Raw genomic sequence first — 23,453 nt, forward strand, 5'->3', positions numbered from 1 at the left:
ATGACAAGATGAATATTTCTTAGCTTTGAAAATAGCTTTATCCACTCATCACATTCTTTGATGATTCGATGATTGTTTACAGTGATAAAAGAGACGAGTGAATGATTTCTGAAGTCCACATTGTTGACTTGATATAAATTATTTATATACGTACATATACAACTTATAATTTGTTCACGAGTGTCTGAAAACCGCTAGATGGCGAAATGGTAAAACGATTGGGGTTTGGTATTCAAATGCTAGTCGTTTCTTCCTCGATGCCACATCCTCTCTTGGGGAGGGGGGGATTCGATTGCAATTATTTACAAGGGCAAAGTGAAAATATATCCTATTCGGCGAGTAGAGTAGCGAGCGCGCTAGCCCGGGGTTAACATCAGTTCGCGGAGATGCCACTATTGGACCGTACGGTGCTGCCATCAAATCCGTGTTGTTTCTGTTAACCTGAAATAGCCTCAGGCCAGAGAATCTATTCAAATGTCTACATTCCGTTAGAGGGCGAAATGGTCATGATTGGAGTCGATAGTCTTTTTTTAAAGCCAAGCGTTTCTTAGCGCGGTCGCACGAGTAACGCAATGAAATGGAATGAGAAAATCAAATGAAAGACCAAAAAGTCTTGTAGCTCACCAAACATGTTTGAAGTAATTTGGATCCAAGAAACAATCGAGTTCGGATTTTTAGGAAATTTCAGATCTTAAAATAGACACTATGACACCTCTGTTGAAAAAATCACATCTCGGGACCATCTAGATAAAAAGTCTGACACCTGTTTTACTGAAACTTTTCACGACAGGCAAATGAATTGGAAGTATGACGTCATCAGCTAGTGATAGCAAAAGGGAACCATAGGCTCGTTAATAAAAACAATGACGACTGATTTATTTGCCATAATTAATTTGATAATTTATTCACCCTTCATAAGAGCAACCCCTTAATAATTACACCAATAAAGAGTTACTATAGTATATACTTTCATTTAATTATATTTACATCGATATAACCCCCAAAGACGTCTTTTTTCCCTCAATCTTTTATACAAATTTACACTACTACACTGTCGATAGATAGTTCATAGTTTACAAAAAAGAATCGGACAGGAGCCTGCGGAATGAACAGCTTAATTCTATTATGTAAGTTTTTTTAATTCTCTATAAACGAATTCCTAATCTATCTCTTATCTTTTTTTAAACTTTTAGCTGCAAAATTAAACAGTTTCTCCACAATATGTTAATTTCATAGGTTGCATCATGGACGTATTGTCTCTTAGTTTATACGTCCATGGTTTCATATACTATCTATAACCTAGGTTGATCAGTGAACCCGGCCCAAGCAAATTTCTATGCATCACCACTTAATGTAGCGTCATTTATCATAAATGTAGCATCATGTCATCAATACAATCAACAATATGTGTATCAAGGTTGGTTAGAGATTGCCAAAAATAGTCGGCAAACAATACTTAAACAAAGTCGTGAAGATTTGAACACAAGTTTACTGTTAGATACAAGAATCAGGTGGTGCATCAATATATCTATTTCGAACAATTATTTAGTAGAAAACGGCACCTAATATCATATGACATTTTACACAATTAGCTCAGGATATTGGTACAATTATAGATCATTTAATGATTGAAGAAACAGGGAGCTTTATCTATTTACAGTAGACTCCTTCGAAACTCATCTGGATCATCAATAGTCTGCGATTAACTGCTTAACGATTCGGAGCCAAATCATCAGAATTTCACAGAGTTTAGAGGAGTCTACTTTATCATGGACTCATTAATGAAGACTTGTAGCTTCCTTGTGTCATGAGACTGAGACATTACGATTGAAAAAATATACATAAAAGCTTTTTAAAACACCTTACTGGATAAAGTTAGCTTCTCAAAGGTTTCATCAATAGATTATCAATGAGGGATGACAACAGAGGTCTGAGTAACTATTCACTGAAGGTTAATATTTGTTCATTTCAATTATTTGACTACCTAGATCATATTTCAGCCACATGATGACCTCACAAAAACCTGGCTGTATTTTACAATAAAATCGTTATGATCCGAATACCTGTGATACGATATATAAAACTGTAAGCAGGTCTTACTTCCTCGCATGAAGTGAAGGTTTGCGCAGAAACAGTAGTACGACATTATTACTGAAAGTCACACGCACAGACTAGATCTCATAAAGCACACACACGCGATAGTATACATCATATACATATACATTTAGATATCACCAACGTCTTCATTGTTTTTTGTTGTTGTTGTTTTGGAAGAACTACGTTCAACGCGAATCACAAAATAACCACTGTATCTTTGATAGTACATCGCGCATGAACATAGTTTTATACTATATACTGAAGTACACCGTATCCACTGTATCAAGATGCGCAATGTATCTATCTGCACATCTAATGTACATAGGACAATTATTCATTCGCACACGCTGTATCCTAATGTACTGAATACTATATACGCATTGTATCTAACTGCATTGCATCCTAATGTACATATATGTGCATGTACATAAAATAGGCGACTAATGAGGAATGAATGAATTTATTCTTTGTTCGTTTATTTTTGTTTCTAATCAGCAGCAGTGATCACGCGCGGTAGCGAAATAAACAGACGAAGACACGAATCCCCGAGTTATTGAAATTATTCCGTTGATGATTGTGTTTGTTTATTTTTCGATGCACGATAATTCTCTAGATATAATGCGGAGTCTCTTGTCCGGTCAGTAAACGATATATCGACGTCGGCATGGTTTTCATATGAATCTGAAAAGATAAAATTTCTCGGAGTTGAAAAATTTGTTAGCGCAGACGGACAGATAAGTGAGTGATGAATTTAGAGTAGCGCACCTCTCCTACTGATGTTGCAAGCATATTCACTATTTTCTCATGCGCCACAGCTACAACGCTGTGTCCATTAATTTCAATGATTCTATGACCGACGCGGACCCCTCCACGTTCAGCTATCCCACCTCTCAGAAGACTACATATCTGAATAAGAAAAAAACATAATTCATTTTATCGATTGATACTAATACTAGAGATAACCCAGCTTATGATGCAGCGTAAATTTGGAATCATTATAAGCAAACATTCAACTTCATCCGGGAAAAACCCCAGCACCTACTTAGCCGACTTACCACTCCATTTTGTACACTAAAACCTAGTTGATATTTTACATCTGGTCGCTTTATTAAAACCTCGACCACTGGTGCACACTGGACTACCGTTAACTTGACGACTGTCTGATTTTTAGCAGCCTGAAAATAAAAATTTGACGACAAACGTTGAAAACTTGGTATCAAATCTATCACATAAAAGCCTAAGGTTATTATGAATAATCAACTAACTAACAAATTATCTAGGCAGTGACATAAAAACCCAGTAAAAGGGTTGTTTTATTACTATAATATTTCAGACTTTTTTCAGAGAGTCAGAAAGTCAGATTGCTCCTGTCAGCATTTTTTATGGTCTATTGTAATATCAGCGGGACTTTTATTTTATGGCATACAGAACTGTGGTCGAAATGCATTGAGATAAACAGTGCCATACACCGAGACAAACGGAGCTTGTCTGCCATTTGCGTGATACAAACGCCTGTGAATATTTATTACCAATAAATTAATGATGCAGAAGTAACTGGTAAAATGATGATATACGACGAAATAAGAAAATTGATTCGAATTTTTTTTCTTATACAAACAGAACCTTACCTTAATGAAACATTGATATAAAAAGGGTGTGGTGGTGAAGAATACTTTTGAACTGTGTCTACACCGGTATTTTTAAATCCCAGGGTAGCAGCCATTGAAGTTTACCCTGAGGTGTTGCCTACCCTTTTTTCTCGCATTACCGGTACAGACACAGCTATCAACTCAGTAAATGTAGTGGGAATGAGTGAAATATAACAAAAAAATCACGTGAACATCAATATGTAAATGAATTGATGAATAAATGAACCATTTGAATCATGAGTCTTCCTCACAGCCCAGGACTGAAACCAATCCAAATGTACATATAGTAAGTAGTAATGATGAAGAAAAGGTTATTTGCAAGCTATAAGTAGAAAATAATGATCTCGCTATATACTAGAACGCTTTCTCAGTTAATGATATCTTGAGGGACGACGTGAATAGATGAAACAAGAGGCAAGTATCGTAAAATTCATGCTAGAGAAAAAATGGGTAAAACACAAAGAACATGTGGATGAGATGGTGATGGTGTATAACATGAACAGGAAGATGAGAGGAGAGAGAGAGGAGTGATTAACATACCACAGTGAAAACATATTCATTTAACAACTCACCGCCTAGAATATAAAAACAGGCATAATCGTGTCAAAACATTCATATATATCGACATTATACAAACAGGCTCTATAGGAGAAATCTAATTCAGTCGTATGACAGATTTTCAAGTGGCACATGCACACTAGTTTCAAACCACAAATGTTCCTTTACTTCTAGATTCAACACTTTCGTTTTTCAAAATGTTTAAATTGAATTTGTGTTTTATGTTTTAGTAAGATTTCATTGACCATGGCTCGGGACAAATAGTAATAAAATAGAGAATGAAAAGATAGAGGTGAAATAAATGGGTAATTAAAGATCTCAGTATTCTTGGTGTGGCAATGGATCATGCAAGCAGTCTCCTAATTCTCAACGAGAAGCTCACAATAGACCAAGCGACATTTTAGTGAAAAACATCAGCATTGTTCGTTCTGAGTGCAGAAACACAATACTCAAAATGCAATATTAGCGTTATAGAATCAGAACGCATCATAGATTCGTCATACTCACTTTTATATAACTTTGACACGATGTCAAGGAAAGACCGACGAGGCTGACTCCGTTAATGGACATAATCTGGTCTCCGATGTTCAGTTGGCCGCAGCGTGCAGCAGCACCAGTTGGGGACATGTTCGCTAATACAACTGTGGGTACCATTGAACCCCAGCCGGACTCAACTATCACAACTCCGAGAGGTTCTCCTTTTAGTTTAGGCACTATAACCTGTGAAATAGATAAATGCATGATAGATAAATATGGGTTAGCTCATTAATGTGCGGCTTCCTCCTTCAGATAGCAAAAATCTTATAGCTAGACGATAGGTAAAGAAATTTGTAACTTTATACCCCAGTAAATATAATGTAATTTGAGGAAGAATTTTAACAAAAATCAAGATTTTCGAAGGAATTGTTTTGGGAATGAAGGGTTAACGATGAACAACAAGTGGTGAAGGCGATAAACAAAGTTCAATCAGAGAGCGAGACTGAATAGGCTTTTATTACGGTTGAACAGATCATTAAGTATTTATAGACGATATGCGTGGTAGGCTGGTTTAATGATTCCCAACGATGATTCTGCTTTTAGCCATAAACGACATAACGATATTCTTGAATGGTGAATTTACTGTATAATCCGCGAGACTCCTGACGCTCGAGAATATATCACTTTTATCGAGAGTATTTTCTGTTACTGTCGCATTGAAATACTGCTTTTAGTGTTCTCAATTAAGTCAAGCTGTTCATTCAAATGGTCAATAATCGAGGTCAAGGTTAAAAGCTGTGTTCACGCTACGTTATTTAGAACGGTCAAAATTTCGTCCATTCAAATTGAGGACAGGACCAAGCGTTCACACTAGCGAAAAGTCTGTTCGATTTCAAACCAAAGACAAAATGAATAGGAAATAGGACGGATCCAGGTTAACTTTAGCACAGACCATTTCTCTGAATATGAATAGAAATGTTTGACAACCTACAGTGTTGCCTCTAGCTGGACCAGTGATAACAGTTGATTTGAAAGCGTGTGTTAACACACAGCATTGATTTGGTCCGTCCTCAATTGGACCATTCCAGGTACGTGTCAAATTAGAACAGACTAACTAGTAATAGTGCGAAGGCGGCTTATATATGATGACACTGCGATGTTAAGTAAAACCAAATGAATCAACCTATTGCCCGGATAGAGGCCAACTCGTGAAGAATCGCTCCGACTTATTATTTGCCACTTAGTGAAGTAGCGTGAATTACTTTCATTGCGATCAATCTATCTCGTTCACCATCGCAACACGAAATCTGCAATTCAAAATCAGCTTTTAGCTCGGCCTGCGTCGGTTCTCGCCAATATCGGCGTCAACAAGCTGAAATAAATCATCAGCCGAAAACGCCATTACGCCGTCACTGACCGCTACATCGCCGCTGACAACCGCGTAACACGAATAATGGCCGCCGTCGCGTCTGGCGTCAAATTTCAGCGCATTAGCCGCTCCTAACTGCGACGTAATGACACTTGAAAAATGATAATGGCCACGGGCGAGATCTTACCAACAAGTCTTTGTGTGTGATGATGAGCTAAACATGCGAATAAATATCAATTATGTCAGCAGCGAAAATATCATGCGATGTCACTAAATCATTGATTCTCATTGACTCAAAGAGATGATGTCTCATTGACGCCAAAGTTGATGTCTCTCATTGACTCTACATAGTTGATGTCTCTCATTGACTCTACATAGTTGATGTTTCATTGGCTCAGTCGATTCATGTTTGTTTGTGTCTCTGATAATGAATGAAAAGGAAAAAGCAATTGTTCGTCATTTGTTGATGTTTTGATCACTGATGATTGGCTGGATTATGGAAGTCAGAAGTCTGGTTCATACACCGGTCAAGGCAGATAGAATTTCATTCGGAGCAAGCCTCAACTTTTTTGTCTCTACGTGGTGTGATGTTCGTCATTGTAGATTGTTTATTAATGAAATCATACACAGGGGTTGAATTAGAACATCTATCACTTCAGTAATATCAGAGTAGACATTGATTAACAGTACACAAGACACGATATACCAGGTGACCGAACGCCCGGCAGCCTTCCATCATATGCTTGTTTATTGTAGCTTATTGAGGGTCATAACATTGCTGTAAGCGCAGGAAATAACTGGTTATTACCGACGCGATGGCATTCTCTGAAACATGTGATTTTATTACCTAGCGCATGACATGTATCCTAATTTCGGACGAGAGCAAAGATCTAAAGAAATCGCTGACGGCAGAAAACATGGCGTTATTAACAATTAGCCCCATGGTCAAACAACAAGATTGCTTTCACACGCTTTCATTATAGTAATGACTGACGTTACGCTTTAAGATACCCGGAATAAACAGGGGATATGGAAGGTAGGCTATGGGAACTATGGGAGGCTAGTGACATCCTAACACTTATACTATAAACCCGCATAAACATATACCATACTGGAAATACTTAATCTTTCTGATTCATAATCTCAAAATCAAAGATTACTTACTTCTTTTTGAGTATCTCTGTTCGCGAATAAACTCAATTCTTCTCCGAATATCTCCTGCTGATTGAGCACCTCTTGGTAGTCCATTTCCTTCATCAGGCCGGGGTCCTCGATGCCATTGGCCTTGAGGAACTCCATATAGGCCACTTGGAAGGCCTGCCCAATGGACTGGGCAATGAGTTGAGCCTGTCAAAACAAAAATATCAAAGTTTTCCATAACGTTGTGAAATAATTGGTAATTCAGAACGATAATTAGTAAATTTGCATTCTGTCAAGCTGTAAAAAGACAATCTATTTATCTGATTGATTCGGTCTGGTGTGGCCGAATTTCATGCCATGGCTGAGTGTAGCGATGCCATCAGGTTTGAATCCCTGCCAAGGGGGATGTGTAAAAAGATGCCTATTTAGTATTTTTACATATATTTCCTGTCTTGTACATTGTTAGTTGTGTTATCTGAAGAGCTCCCAGCGCATGTAATGAGTTTTTTGGATGCGCCCTTCCACCATTAACAGGATCTAAATCGACTTTACAACCACGGGAATCAGAATCAGATATTTTTGTGCAAATCGAAATTTCCCAACCACGGATATAGCAAGCAATCATTATCAATGGAAAGTACGACTAAAGCTGCGAAATTGGTTCAATTTGCGTAAGTCGGGCCAGGATCCAACAATGGGAGTAATTTGGTAACATCAACCCCGGTCAAGCTAACGCAGCTGGTCCCGCAGGCGCGCGCGCACGAGCCAATTTATCGTCCTGATCCCCGTACTTAATCATGTTCAATGAATCCCATCGATTTGGCATCACTAGCCAGGAAACATTATTTTATAGTTTATAGCTGTTGTACATGTTGCTCGTAATCTGATTACTTTCAGTGGCAGAGAAAGAAAACATATCATTATTGGAGGCTTGTATTTTTGTGTGGCAAACAGCGGCTTTGTTTATTCATAAGAAATGATTTGGTAGTATAAGTGGGAGGATGTGTGGGTGTAGTTCAATATAACAACTGTAACTGTATCACAAAATATAATATGAGAATGACAAATCATCTACATATGACATAACTTCCAAACTTTCAAACTTTCGCAACCTGGAATTTCAGGAAAAGTCATCTTCCCTCGAGGGATTCATAAATCACAGGAACCTCTGTCTGATTAGCGAAGTTAGCAAAAAATCATGCAGCACCAATCAGATGGCCTTTCGTATAATCTCCGCAGCAATTGTCATGGATAGAATAACCCGGGCTAAAATGAAACATGTTTTCTGATTGGCTTAAAATGGCTAATCAAACCAACAGGTTCAGGAATCCCCACCTGAGGGAAGATAAAAAAGTTGACTGCGACAATACATTCCATGTCAAACTCAATAAAAGCTTCAGAAGTATGAATTATGAAATGATCAACAGCTGAAAACAAAACAGATCAATCATAAACAACATCAACAACATCAATTCTAATCAAAATTCTTTCATCAATTCAGCGTGGCAGTGGTTTCATGCCCAGGTATAATCCAGTACAATAACAGCTTCAACAATAGAATTATCAACTCATAATCACGCCGTATTATGGCTATCTATGGACAACAGTTGTTTATGGGCGTCATAAAATTGTGAATAATCTCCACGAGCACCGAATATCATCCAATTATTAACAATGGATAGATTAATGTAATATACAGTGCCGCCCCCTATAACTGTGAAATTTAGGGAAAGGCAAAAAACCCACATCAGAGATGATCGCCACCTATAGATGATCGATTGATGCAGAATTGTCGCACCTACAAATACTGTTACGATATCAAAATGAAGACATTATCATCATTATTATTATTATCATTATTTAAAACTTATTGCCACCTTTTAAAACCTATCACCGCGTTTAGGTGAATATACGTACCTCTTCGCCGCATTCTTCTTCGTCGAGGTATGCGAGGTCGTAGCTCGGGCAGACGGTATAACACGTCTGTTCGGTGGTCGCTTTCTTTAATCCGAGCAAACGTAGACTCATTTCAGATATATGCGATAACATATGTGGCATTGTTCACGTCATATCATACATATACAATCCACTGATACTTTATCCCTTCATCATCATCATCATCGTCATCATCATCATTGTCATCACTTCTTGATCGATAACGAAATAATCATGTTTTTGAAGAGAACTAATCCGTCGTCATATGAAATAATCCTAACTAATGAACACGAAAATCGTATTATTTATCCTAACCAGCGACGTTTTATTTGACGTAAAACTTTCGGTGAAATATGTATTCTGTGATGAGGATGAATATACGTAATAGACGCTGGATGAGTTAAATATTGCGAGGTGAGTTCACATCACTCTACGTATCATTAGTCGACGCTAAGAAGGCATTCGAGTGTCTGAAGAAATGTATGTATGAAGCTTTGTACGCATACACAGCTGAACAAGTATTGACACGAAATGCTTCTCGTGCGCTTACAGCTAACTTAAGAATCATAAATCCCGCTTAGCCCGATCGAATTTTACTTATTTCCTCGCATCGTCATTGTCACCGCTGCGGCAATATACGCGAAATCGCAAAAGTGCGTCGAACGGCTCGATTGCGCTTTCAACTACGCGGCAACAGCCGTAGCAGCAGCAGCAGCAGCAGCAGCAGCAGTCTCGACTGTTCTCATGGCTAACCTAACAGCGAGCGCTATTTCCATTTCTACAGTAATTACGTTACGTTTAACGACAAGCCTTTTAAAAAAACCAAAAAAAAGCTCTTGATCATCGGCTAACGGTAATACACAGGTTTCCTCGGCGAGTACAGGAAATTAACTCGCACGCGTTACAACTTCGCCCCCGGAAACAGATTCGAAACTTTCTTCCTATTTCCAGATTACGTTTGAAGTCGATCTTTCAAGGAAGCGGTTCCGAAAGTCGAAACCAATTTCCATATGTAAGCATGCCATTGTTCGACGTTCCTAAACAAAAAATCGATAAAATCTCATTCATCGCGAAGATTTTTAAAAAGTGAATCCGACCAAATGTGTGTGTATATAAAATCTAAATATGATAAATCATGAATTTCAATCTTCTTTGACAGCAGTGAGAAATTACACCGGCTTATCTTATTAATGCTTGAATCAATGACAAAGAATTATCAATTTCATCCGATTATAATAGTGTTCAATAACCGCACTTATAGCATCAATCAATGATAAAAATATCTACTCGATTCCAGTTCACGGAAATAACTGACAAACTGAGTATGAAACAGTCTATGAAACCAAGCCAAAGCAGGTTCTAATATTAAGACTATAGCCGTGGCCCGGGCCAAATTGCCACGGTACAGACCCAAATAAAACTTGGTCCATGCCTAATTAGAGAGCGTTCACAGGCAAACCACTCACTAGATACTAAACAAAATGAAGTCTGGTCCGATGTATTTGGTCAGGCCAGACTTAGCCTGGACCAAACAGGCACGGGCCCATTTGGCATCTATGTGACCAGTTGTTCCGGGCTTAATTTGGTACTGGCCAAAAACACTCGTGTAATCGCTGCTTATATACATATATATATATATATATATATATATATATATATATATATATATATATATATATATATATATATACAATGTACTAAAACTGACGACTCCAATACAATCTTACACTGCCTAATAGCGTTATAGATTCTGTCTTATCTATGATAAATTTTCATAAGATAAAATTCCCCGCGACGAACGAATGGCAAAACATTAACCATAAATTTATTATTCAGACAGTGTCTGCGCTGGTAACAGCTTGTGGTAATGCCTTCCAGTGAAATTCGCTATTCTTTCAGTAATCCTCGAGATGGAGTTGAAATAAACCTTCCTACACAACCATTAATCACTCCGATTCTTTATATCCTCAATTCAATTCACTTAGATTCTTCGTCAAAGAATATCCGATCCGAAATAAAAGGTTGAACCTGTCCGGATGTGAATTATGAAGGAAATTCATTGAAATTTTAATAACCCGTTTGCCTCGAATAAATGAATAATTCCTCTTTACCGTGTGCAACCGTGCACCGACAATCAATGGCACACGCCTACTATATGATTTACTACGCTCACACGATATAACGCTGCAAGCTAAGAAAATGAAAATTTATAGAATTGGGCGTCATAAAGAAATCAACTACAATGATTTGATTTGTTACGAAATCTAGGCAGAATTCAGAATGATATCTGAGTTATCTATCAATTTGGGAAGTGTTCACACGACTTATTCAGATGCAAAAAGTCCGTTCCGGGGCCGGTTGCTCAAAAGTTGGTTAGAGTTAACCAGTGGATAGTTGATATGGTGACAATTGAAATTACATTGTTACCGTACTGTACTATGGTATTTAACGGCCGGTTATCTTTAAACAATTTTTGAGCAACTGTGGCCCCAATTTCAAAATGAAATATAGCTGCAAAGCAGCGATAACGGGTTTTCTGGATGCATGCGATCGAAAGGAAAAATTAATTACCGGGTATTCGATGGCAAAAATAAAATGAGATGATTTGGATATAATCGGAGCAATCCTCTTTTTGGTTGAATGGTCTAACCCCAGTATAGTCCCCCATGATTTGGAAATTCTCGGAGCCCTCCTTTATTTACTTACTAAATGACGTCACAAACTGTTATTTCGCTGGTGCTTGTTGTCTAACAATTCAATTCAATTCTTTATTTACAGTAACCTAATAAGTAATTTTAAGTTTCAAATAGGATGGAAAGTACATTCAGACAATCTGTTGGTTCAGAGAGACCGTTATTACAGTATCAATTTATACATTTCGTTTCGAAGCTGTCAGTTGCCGAATCTGAATGAAGATAAATTTTATTTGACGAAATCGGCGGAAAATATATAATAATAATAATCAACAGAATTTCAAGAGGGTTTTCGACGAAAGTCAGAAAACCCTAACTATTTCTCTGCGTGTGAATGGAAATCTTACTTTCATCGCCTGTCATCAGTGATGCATCTAGCTGGACCATGCGCGATCGTGCAGCATTGATTTGGATCATTCTAAATTGGTCCATTGCGGGTAAGGGTCAAATTAAAACTTGTGATAGCGTGAACGCAGCTATAGAAGATCCAGTCGCTGAAGTCATATCGAAAAAATGTCACTTGAAATCGTCCAGAACGAACTTTTTCCATATTTGATCATTGCAATTCATGCGTTCATAATCTAATAACACACCGATACAAAGCCAGCTTTGAAAAAGGCAAAAGAGTCGAATTTTCCAAATGACTTCATCGTCGATTCGCTTTTTTTTTTGGACGATATTTCGGATTATCTTTTATCAAGAGAAACCGCCGATCCTCGAAGCCAAATCTATACAAACAAGATCACGAGCCGACCGCATGAGGCGAACTAATTCGCACCGGGTCAAAAGCCGTCCATCGCACGACGAAGACCACAGCATCTCATTCTTTATGTAAGACGCTTTTACAAATAGATAATCGTATTAGACGATGAAGAGGAGAACGCGGGCGATCGTCGCGTCGTTGAATACACGACCCTTTAATGTAAGGTCGGCCCGATAATAACCATCGCCGCGGTCAACATTGTCCTCAAGCTGTCACGCCAAATCTCTACTCGGTGGAGATTGATGGAAAAAACAAGACTGACCCAACGAGACACAGTCCATTAATCTTCCAGCGATGTTCGTCCATCAGCCAATGGCCCGAAGCTCGTCCGGGGAATTGGAGCATGTATTTTTTAGTGGTCTCCGTTGTGATTACTAAGACACAAGACGTCAAAATAGACCTTCAGGAATTGTCGATTCAAGATGGCTAACAGGTTACCACTAGAATTGCATCGATTTACGATTCAGGATGGAAACAAACAGCAAAATCGTCTCACCCATTTTTCAGCTTTCTCTGTTGTGATTACTAAAACACAGGACTTGTCGATTCAAGATGGCTAACAGGCATCCGTTATATGGATTTAGGATCCAAGATGGAAATAGAAAGCAATCTTACATATTTTGCTTCATACATTTCTGGCAAATTCAGATTTTCAAGAGTTTTCAGTGGGTTCAACGTCTCATGAAGTGAGAGACCAGTGAAAGATCAATGCCCTCAACCCACTCGGCCGCTGCTGCACCTCAGCCGGGATATTCTACATCATCACAGTTCAAGATGTTGTTTCGATCCTAGAACAAACGTCAAGTGTCTCATGACTGACGGCGACTAAAACGCGAATAACGATTTTCATTAATTTATGCATTTTCTGAATATCCAATGACAACAGTCAATTATCCCCAGCACCAGACAGGTGCGTCTTACTGGATTTCATCTGTCCGTCTATCCGCGCAGGTACTCTCTCTATTAGCAAGTCTCACCAATATCGGATCAAATTAGAAAATCGGATAAGTTAATATCCGTCTACGAAAAGAATATCATCGCACATCGTCAAACCACACACCGATAAGGCTTATATCGATATCATAAAACTACTGTTAACTTTTCCTATTTAAACCGAGAGTCGGGCTAATATACGACGTATTGATTTATGTTATATTCGATATTCAAAGTCGACTTAATGAATTTCATTTCCGTGCGGCGTTCAATATAGTCGAATTTGAATTCGACGGAACTGTCACGGTCGGCTAACTCGGACACTTAGCGCGGATCTCAGCGATCGACGATTCAATTCGATATAATAATATGAAACTATCGAAATACGGTGAATAGCAAAAGCCGTAATATCGATAGACTGATAATCAGTAACTTGCCCGCTTATAAAGGCAAACTGGTTTTCCATTGTCAATCTAAATTGGTATTCGCCGAGGTACATTGAATCGCGTAATATCATCATTCAATATTTATCAATCAAGGATAATTATAACGAAGTTAGAACGAAGTTAGACACATACGACTCAGTGACTTAGTGTCTGATAACTAGGGGTAGAATCTTATGTCGCCTATTATAGCTACAATCACACAAGGCAGTAGCCAAAACTAAGAGTAATTTTACATCAAAACAGCAGTTAAACTGAAAGTGATATCTTTGGGAATAGTTGAGCTCTTAAAAAAAAAGGAGAACCCACCCTCAATAGTTATTGTAGTCAGATCTGAGTTTGTTTCCTGTTTGCCTCCAGTGCATGTTTCAGATATATATATATATATAATTTCTCAAGCAGTTGATGTTTTTACATCCGTTTTGGGAGCGATGAATTTTTCTCGCGGAAGCGTATATCATCGCTGTACAAAATATGAGGCTTAAAGAGCCAATTAGGAACTATAAATCATGAACTGGAGATGAGAGGCATGGATGTAATTACCATCTACGACACATGTTGTTATCATTATACACACATATATAGAAACCGATATTGAAAAATCTGATGCCGCCGATACCGATGATGAGTTCTCAGAAATAAAGAAAGTCTCGAAGATTGCATCGGTTATCATTAAACAGCAGGTGTTCACGGAGACGCACCTCAGGGGCATCGCTATCATCTCTACACACTGAATCATATTGAAATATTCATCTATGTTCATCAATATCTCGGATAAAATGAAAATGAAAATTATGTCCTGTACTCGTTGTTTTGCAGATAAGGCGTTTCACAGTGAAGCGACATATTTTTTGCGGGACATATTTCAATATTCCCAGACTCGGCCGTTTATCGACCAAACTCATTTAAGAGGTTTCCACATCGGTGGGAAAGAACAATGATAGGTTAGATTTGGTAATCACAATTGCTATGAATCTTACAGAAACTGCTCCTAAGGGTAGACACGTGTTCACTTATAACGGCCATTGATGTAGTTTGCTGGATGGGAAGAAAAACAATGTTTAATACACTTTTGTTGGTAATCATAATTTCTGTGAAAGTGAAATACTGAAACTGCTCCTAAGGGTAAGGCGCACACGTATACCACATTGTCTTTGATAGGTTGTTAATGCGTCTTCTGGTTTATTTCAAGCATGTTTTCTAGCTGAACGAATGAACAATCATGACTTGAAGGTGAACAATGTTTGCGAATATGTTTTCGACCACGCCAAACGAGAACTGTCAATACGTTCTTGTCAGCGCGCCGTGTGCTTCCCGGGTTTGTTCAGCCATGTTGCCAATAGCAATTGTAGCTAAATTGCGGCAGCACCCAGCGCCAATATCGTATTGGTAAACGTTTATTTTGCGACGCACGCTCAATGAATAGAACTTGACGAAGAAATTTGCTTCGTCAAGTCAAGGTTACAGCACCTACGGAAGCAATTCCGAAAATAAATCGACTTCAAAATTGCCTCATAAAAATTCCAGTTCGAAAGAAATTATCAGTGTCGCTTTCAATTTTTCATATTTCATAAAAATTAACATCACGTCCTGCCATAATTCATCACGAATTGATCCGATTGAAATAATTAAGCAGAATGGATATCTAATTATATGTTTATCTCGAAGAGAAATTGACATTAGGCTTTGAGAGAAGCCAGTTAGTTTATGCCCGACGTGATTAAAAGCTCATTTCCGCGGATGACTGTAGTACTCCCAAATAGGAATATAATCACCTGAATGTAATAAATGAGTTTGGAACACACAGTGAATTTAAACCGAGATGAAAAGTGTAGAATTGACAATATTTAGCGAGTAAGTAGCGAGGGTAATGGGCACATTAACACTGCCACAAATAATAGAATAGATAATAGTAGAAAACTCATGTCCATCAGGGGACTTGGGTAAAGTGTGCGCGTGAATATTAATCAACATTGGAACGAAGAATATTGTAGTCAACCTAAAACCTGAACTATTGGTGAGAGATGTTTGAAATATACCCCTTCTATTAGGTATTCCTTAAGATGACACTGGCGAAGTTGAAACGTTGAATAAACCATTAGCTCAAGGATAAATTTGAAACTTATTTATTCTCATTTTTAGTGTGGTGGGATTTTATATTATTGTTGAAACACGGACAGTGTTTCAACAATGGTCTACCCCTTATGTAACCTCAATCATTTGTATACCTCTTTTAATATGCACAAACTCAAGAAGTGAATACCATTTCAACTTACTTCTAACATTGAAGGTAAGAAGATTTAACATTGTGCTAAATATCGTTAAATAAGTTTTCTGATTCTTTTCTAGAATTTCAGAAGAAAGATCTTCTCCACTGATGTTCATACTTACAGGAAGATATTGTATGCTTGTACATATACAGTGATGATGAGCTTACCAACTTCCATCAATAACTTGAAAACTTATGACGATATCAAATCATAAGTTGAGATGAATAAATATTGACGATTCAACAGGTGATGTCCTAGTGATGTTCTTGTGTAAATACCAAGTGAGCAGTGTATATTTGTTCAACTAAATAGTTTCTTATTAATACAGGAACTGTGTGATCTTGACAAACTGGCAAACAGTAATCGCAGATGTAAGCGATCTATAACATTAAACACCAGTTTCATTTGGTAGCTAAAAAATCAGTTTCAGAAGTTGATGAAATCTAGGGCAAACCTGCATTCAGCATATATCAATTAATTGGAAAAAAGAAGTTTGTAGAGAAGGGAATATTGGGTGGACTGGATTTACCAATCATGCAGCTCATGGGGTAACTGCACTGCCATGGATTAGATCTAAGACTGGACAATACAATCTTGGGTCATAAGCTAATTTAACAACTTAAGACCAGAGATCTACTATCAGCATTATGAGAAAGCGAAAATGATGCTATGAATCACAATAGATCTGAAGTACGGTGACAGAAATGTTGGTCACATTCTTGAGATGAGATAATGAAGACAGTTGAAGATGAATATCTTCCAACTCTTCATGATCTTGATACTGCTGCTGCTGCTGCTGCTGCTGCTGCTGCTGCTGCTGCTGCTGCTGCTGCTGCTGCTGCTGCTGCTGCTGCTGCTGCTGCTGCTGCTGCTGCTGCTGCTGCTTGTGAATAAAACGATAAAACGATCACGTCTTCATATTGATTACATCGAGTAATTAATTGCAATTAGCGCAAAATGTCAATTGAAGCTCAGACAGTCGAAGCACGTGCTGTTGCCGCCAGTAATTACACAATGAAATCATGTATCGATGAAACGCGACTGAATCCGCGTATATGCATTATTACAAAGTTGACAGGTTTCTGCTGTGCTGTTACTGTGCCATGTCTCTGCGCTGCTGGTTGCAATGTTCATTGCGACAAGACCAGATTTAAGCCCTGTCCACAATACATTATTGAGAGCATTCTAAATTTAGTCCGCAAAAATCTGGAATGGACAGTCTTCACACCGCCGAAAAGTCTGTTCATAAATGGAACAAACGAATTGAGAATATGGTCTGTTCCATTTTAGAACAAACCAGTTTAGACTGACCAAAAAGACTGACCCAGGTCCGTTCTAAATTTTGGAATGGATTATTTCTCGAACTTAACTTTTATTGCCCGTCAATCACAATGTCGAGTCTAGCTGGACCAGTGATAATAGCTGATATAAAAATGTATTTGAACGCATAGCACCGATTTGGTGCGGGCCAAATTAGAATTGACAAGTATGAACGCAGCTTATGTTCAGTTGCTTCAACTATGAATAAACCTAAGGTTGTTTTGGTAGTAAATCTCGTCAACTTCATCAACTCAGAACCAGCAGATTAGTACAGTCATAATTTCCGAGCCTCATTTTTCAGCCAGAACGTTCTTGACCTGACAGAGAGGATGACCAGTACAGTCGGTCAAAACATATTAACTATATTAGAATTTATTGCCTTGAACATCGAATCCTGTTGGTCATCTTAGTCATAGGACGTCAGCCATAAAAATGAGCTGGCAGCGCTGATAAAAACTAATGATGATGATATCGACTAGTCAGATAAAGATGATGGATGAGCTCCGGGGATGAAACACTGATGACCACAGTTATAGTAGTACGTGCTTCGTTTAAACATAACTGCTAAATACTGAACATTCTAAATTACGATGTGACATTGCGGTTGGAGTAAAGCCATGTTGTTTCTCATTCCTCTTCTGTATATCCGTTTTTGTAATAACATCCAACAATGTAACATCTTAAAAATAAACATTGCTATTCCGTTCTATTCCAAGCATGATCTTTTCGATCATTTCGATCTATCGTCATTGAAAAATCAGCTGTTGGCATTTTCAGCCAATCAGCATGTCTTTTACAAACAGAGAAACCCATAACTAGCCAATCAATAGGCACCTTACTTAATTGAGGCTGCACCTTCAACAGTAATGAACTTCCTAACAGGCTCTCGATCGAGGCGAGTTATGAACTATGAAGAAGCAATGAAGCATGAACGACCGATCCATCTCTCATTTATCGCTAAGGAATCAAGTGATTTATACCTAAAGCTACCGTTCGAAAAAAGCCGATGAGATCGGGTTAGACGGCCGTGGAGAATCGACCGCACGACTGACCGCTGCAGTCGCCGGGAAAATAACGCAATCAACATGAACCGACTGGTTCGAGAATTCACGGATCGGCGGTCGTTCACAGCGACCGGTGTTAAATCGGCGGAAAAGTCTGTTAGCTAGTCAACCGGTGCGTTATCCATTGATAAACCACTGAATCATATATCATCGTAGTAACTACCAGATCTATACTCTCTAACGGCAAAGCGCGTTAAAATGGTCTCGAATCTGAAGATTCAGATGAAAGTCTAATTGTATTATCATCATATTACTCATCATTATCATTACTATTATTGTTATCATAAATCTATTATTTCAAGGCTATAACTATACTAGCGGTATGGCTATCAAATATTACTTTTGGAAATTTCAACACCTCATGCCCAAGTAGGACCTCTGTATTGTATACCATATTTTATTAATCACTATCAACATGCGTAAAATGAAAAACTTGAAGATTGACATCTACAGTCTAAACAATCAGCCCACATATGTTACCGGGCATAAGAAAATCATTCCGAATAAATTGTGTCGGGTAATCAATAATTCCACCACCTTAAAACAACTCTTTATATCACGCTGCAAACCCCCCAACGACACAACGCTACAATTCTCATTTGTCAACATTGTTTCGCGAAAATGTGACGGAATAAATTACATTTAGATACGTTCCGCCACCGTCACCATCTATTACGCATTATTCTTAGCGCTTTTAAGATACCCTCGCATTTGACGTAATCGATATTAATACGTCTTGCACGGAATATTTCTTTTCGCTCGGTTTTTCGCCTTGGTTAGCGCCGGCTGCGGAGCCGACGTTTAAACCCGGAATACACAACCGACCTGTGAGGAATCAGTTTACTCTCCTCGCAGCATTAGACAAACAGGGAAAATCAGCGAATGAAAAACAAAAGCCATTTATTAAGAGATGAGCAGTTAACTAAACAAGGGTGCAACCGAGGGGTCTTATGAGATACCTGCAAGATCCTCAATATTCCGAGTGCGCCCATTTATCTGAAACAGATCAGACTACCTGGCATTTCTTTTGGGAGTAGTTTCAAGACAATTGAGGGTAATTCAACATTAAAATAAGTGGTTTATTTAGAAATAAACTTGAGATGAGTCTGGTTTTGATCATATTTTCAATATTTGTACAGTAACTGAGCACTAGAATAGTAATTACTACACTACAATTGTAGATGTAGTCACGTCTGGACACGCTTTTGTAGCAAATTGTGGTATAAGATATTTTCCTGCCAGAATTCCCATTCCTATTCAATTTGCCTTCAAGAATTTGGCAAGACCCACAAAACTTGCCATGGATCCCCTTTTTAGGTTGTTATACAGAAATAGAAATCTAATTGGTGCTATTTGATCAGAAATTACCAAAAAGCGAACACACTCTATATCTGTCGACAAGAGGAGCTGATAAATCGTGGTAATGTTTAAACAGTAAATGTGCGTGCGTCACGAGTGTCTATTTTCACAAGCAATCATTCAATTTCAACATCGATTTCGCTATTCAATTTTCATGTTTGACGATTTTTCGATGCAATTCTCGTTCGCTGAAATAACATTTCAGCAGCAGCAGCAGCAGCAGCAGCAGTAACTGTAACATTTCACTTTTTATCCGTGCAGTGAACTAGCAGGAGAACTTCGCGTCAACGCTATGGGGCAAAATTTATTTTCAGTAATGAATCTTCCGCGCACGCAAATGCGGGATCAATTTTCGAGATTTGTTACCGAGATCGATCATCGCGCCTGGCTTTTTACACGAAATCGATTTCTATCGGGAATCAAGCATCGAATATAGAATAAACAGTGATGTAATACATAACTTCCCTTTGAGCAACTGCAGCACCCAAACCCGGGGTCGTTAAAATCAGTTCATCGTTTTAAATCTTGAGTCGAATTGTTCCTAGAACTGTAAGGAAGAAGGTTGATCGTGGTCACTCAGTTTTTGCAGGCTTACATACATGTTTCTCCTAGAGCACCTATAGCTCCTGCACCCAGTAACATGAGATTGAGTTTGTTAAAATCAGTTCATTTCCATCGACTATACGTTTCTAAAAACTTAACGGGTCGATACACAGCGGTTTAATCGTGATCTCACTCCAAGCTACAGTTTTTGTAGGTGAACACATCCCTCGTCACCCTAAAATCATTGAAGTTCAAATAAATCTAACTGCCATATGTGGCAAATGCTGTTATACTCACTGAAAAGATTTGATTAATACTCCTGCAGCTCGACCACAAACGACACATGCAGTTAAACACAGCATAATGAGGTGTTCGAAAAATCAACGCTGATTAATAGTAAATGAACTGCCATTACGTATTTCCTGAACGGTTTAAAAAACATGTAGGTGAAAAGTTCAAAATTGAATTACTAGCAACAATGAGGGAAAGTTTAGTACTACGAAATCAATGAGAGAGAGACGGCTAGTTTAGAAACAGACTTTACCCAGGGCCTAGGAAATCCTGTGTAAGAAAAAACAGATCTCTAAAACAGATGGTAGGTACTAGAATAGATGAAACGGGAATCTATGCGAAGGGCTTAACCATCTTTTTAAAGAACTTAACACTTAAACATATTCTTGTTTAGATGCTTTAAACTAAATCTCAAGATATTGTTTAACATAGGATATCAATAAGAGATTAACACTTAATAAATATACATTTAAACTACTGACCTCTTGTTCATTATTCAAGAAGCTCACTTCCTCATTATCATCGTCGAATAAACTTTCAGCCATTTTTAATTCCTTCGGCGCTTCGACGAGTTTCATAAACACCGCCATTTAAATATATCGACGTTTAAATTTCGCGAAAAGAAACTTTACGCAGCTTAAAATCCACAATTCACTTCACATTCGATACATCCAATTGTTCAGTATAATCTAGTCAAAATGTTTCTCGAGAAAGGTCCATGATGCGACAGATTTGAGAGTATCTCAATAACTGTGTGTTCAGTCATTTCATATTCTATGTTGCTCATATAAGTCGCATATTTGACATTTTTCTGTCAGAACGTCTCTCTTGAAAAAGAAAGCAATTCCAAAACTGAAGACTAACGATGGGTCTATGGACTGAAGAGAGTATCTGCGAATGCATCAATCCGGTTTATAACGTAAGGAGCTGTCACTTGAGTATTCGTGCAAGCAACTGGAGAAAACTGTGTCTAATGGGTATTAGATAAAAACTGTCCCGATGGTAATCGGACTAAATACAACTTCAGATAGATCACAAAAAAAACAGCTAAGAAGATGATGACAAGAGTAGGGTATCCAAGATTAGAATCGCGAGAGCTGTCCCGCTCGCAAAAAATGAATAAACCTTTGATATATAAACTGTGGGAAAATAGAAAGTTCGGCGTATTTCAGTCCTATATCAGAATGTCCTTATACCATAAGAGAAGTGGAATCGAGTGATACCGAACTAAACGGCATAAAACGTATAAATCCATTAGAACAACTTTCATGTGCACTCCTCGGTTCATCGACGAAATCATTTAAATATGTCTAAATCATTCTCACTGTCAGCGTGTGTTACCTGGTCTTAATCTATCTTTAATAATTGCAGCATTCGTCCCGCCATTACAGTTTCTATAACAACTTCAACTGTTTGTCCATGCTATCAGGACCCACTGCAGTCATCATCAGAACAGCAGCAGCAGCAGCAACAGCAACAACAACAGCATGAAGAACAACTGCTGACTGGAAGGCCTGTGTTTGTACCAATTACTGAGTCAAATGCACCGGAGGAAAAATAATTATTGTCGCAAGACTTTCTTCGATAAAATTACGTCGACAACCAATTCGCTTAGTAGTCGATTGTCTGATTAGCGGAGAGTGTGTCGGAGCGCAGGCGTCCTAATAACGCGGTCTGGTATTCCGAACGGCTCTCGAATCACCCCTACGCGTCGCTTTATCATCAAAAACTGAAACATGATCACGACCGCCATTGATTTTCGGTATGAAATATAGCCAGAAAAAGCACTCGTACTGATTACATCAAACGATGCCACATCACAACTCGCGCAAAAACTTGACCGAAATCTAAGCTTTATCCGATACATGACGATATTTGAACCAGCAACAATACGAAATGTTAGTATCAACATTAATATCCCGGGTGGCGTAAAAACAACAGACACATTTAGAAATAAGCAACGCTCTCATGCTTTGACCAGAGCCAAATTTGACATGGGCCTGGACCGTGCCAAATTTTAGCACATGTCAAATTATTCCTTGTGAATGCCAGTAAGTTCTGGAAGTAACTCACTTGCCACAACATCATTTTGATAGCATTTTTCTAATGAGTGACATGTAAATGTACTCTCTTATTAGCACACGCCAACTTTGACTCTGATCTGGTCCGGGCTAAATCATCTCCGTGCGATCATGGCTTTCCAGTGTCTGAGATTATACGCGGTCCACTGATGTCTACTGCCTGGCTCCGTCATAATCCTATCCAACAATCTCAAACTACGAAAGGCAGAAAATACGACAAGTTCATAAATTTAATTAAAACCTCATGAAGAGATTTGACCCTGAAGAAAAGCGCATCAGAGACAGAAACGACGGACGGAAGGAGATTATTATCACTACAGTTTCTATTCATACGCAAAACTCATGAATTCCATATCGAAGTCTGTCATGAATGAAAAACTCCATCATTGGCTTCATCTCACATCCCTCACATCCTTCGCACTTAGGAAATTAACGTTTCATCCTAGCGCATCGTAAATCATCTTTCAA

The 23,453-nt window shown here is 38.3% G+C and overlaps 1 protein-coding gene across 3 annotated transcripts in view; it reads right to left on the reverse strand.

Moving 5' to 3' along the window:
- Positions 1-887: 887 nt before the first annotated feature.
- The window catches only part of LOC141905025 (uncharacterized), a 101,363-nt gene continuing 78,797 nt past the window's right edge, over positions 888-23,453 (reverse strand). For all 3 annotated transcript variants that reach the window (XM_074793736.1, XM_074793735.1, XM_074793734.1), the window contains 5 exons: positions 7,315-7,497; positions 4,812-5,024; positions 3,153-3,272; positions 2,863-3,003; positions 888-2,778 (listed from right to left, as the gene is read on the reverse strand). In XM_074793736.1, coding sequence (XP_074649837.1) covers positions 2,707-2,778; positions 2,863-3,003; positions 3,153-3,272; positions 4,812-5,024; positions 7,315-7,497 — 729 coding nt within the window. In that variant the 3' untranslated portion in view covers positions 888-2,706. The remainder of the gene's footprint in view (positions 2,779-2,862; positions 3,004-3,152; positions 3,273-4,811; positions 5,025-7,314; positions 7,498-23,453) is intronic.

Source organism: Tubulanus polymorphus, chromosome 5 (genome assembly GCF_964204645.1).
Source record: "Tubulanus polymorphus chromosome 5, tnTubPoly1.2, whole genome shotgun sequence".
Taxonomy (NCBI): domain Eukaryota; kingdom Metazoa; phylum Nemertea; class Palaeonemertea; order Tubulaniformes; family Tubulanidae; genus Tubulanus; species Tubulanus polymorphus.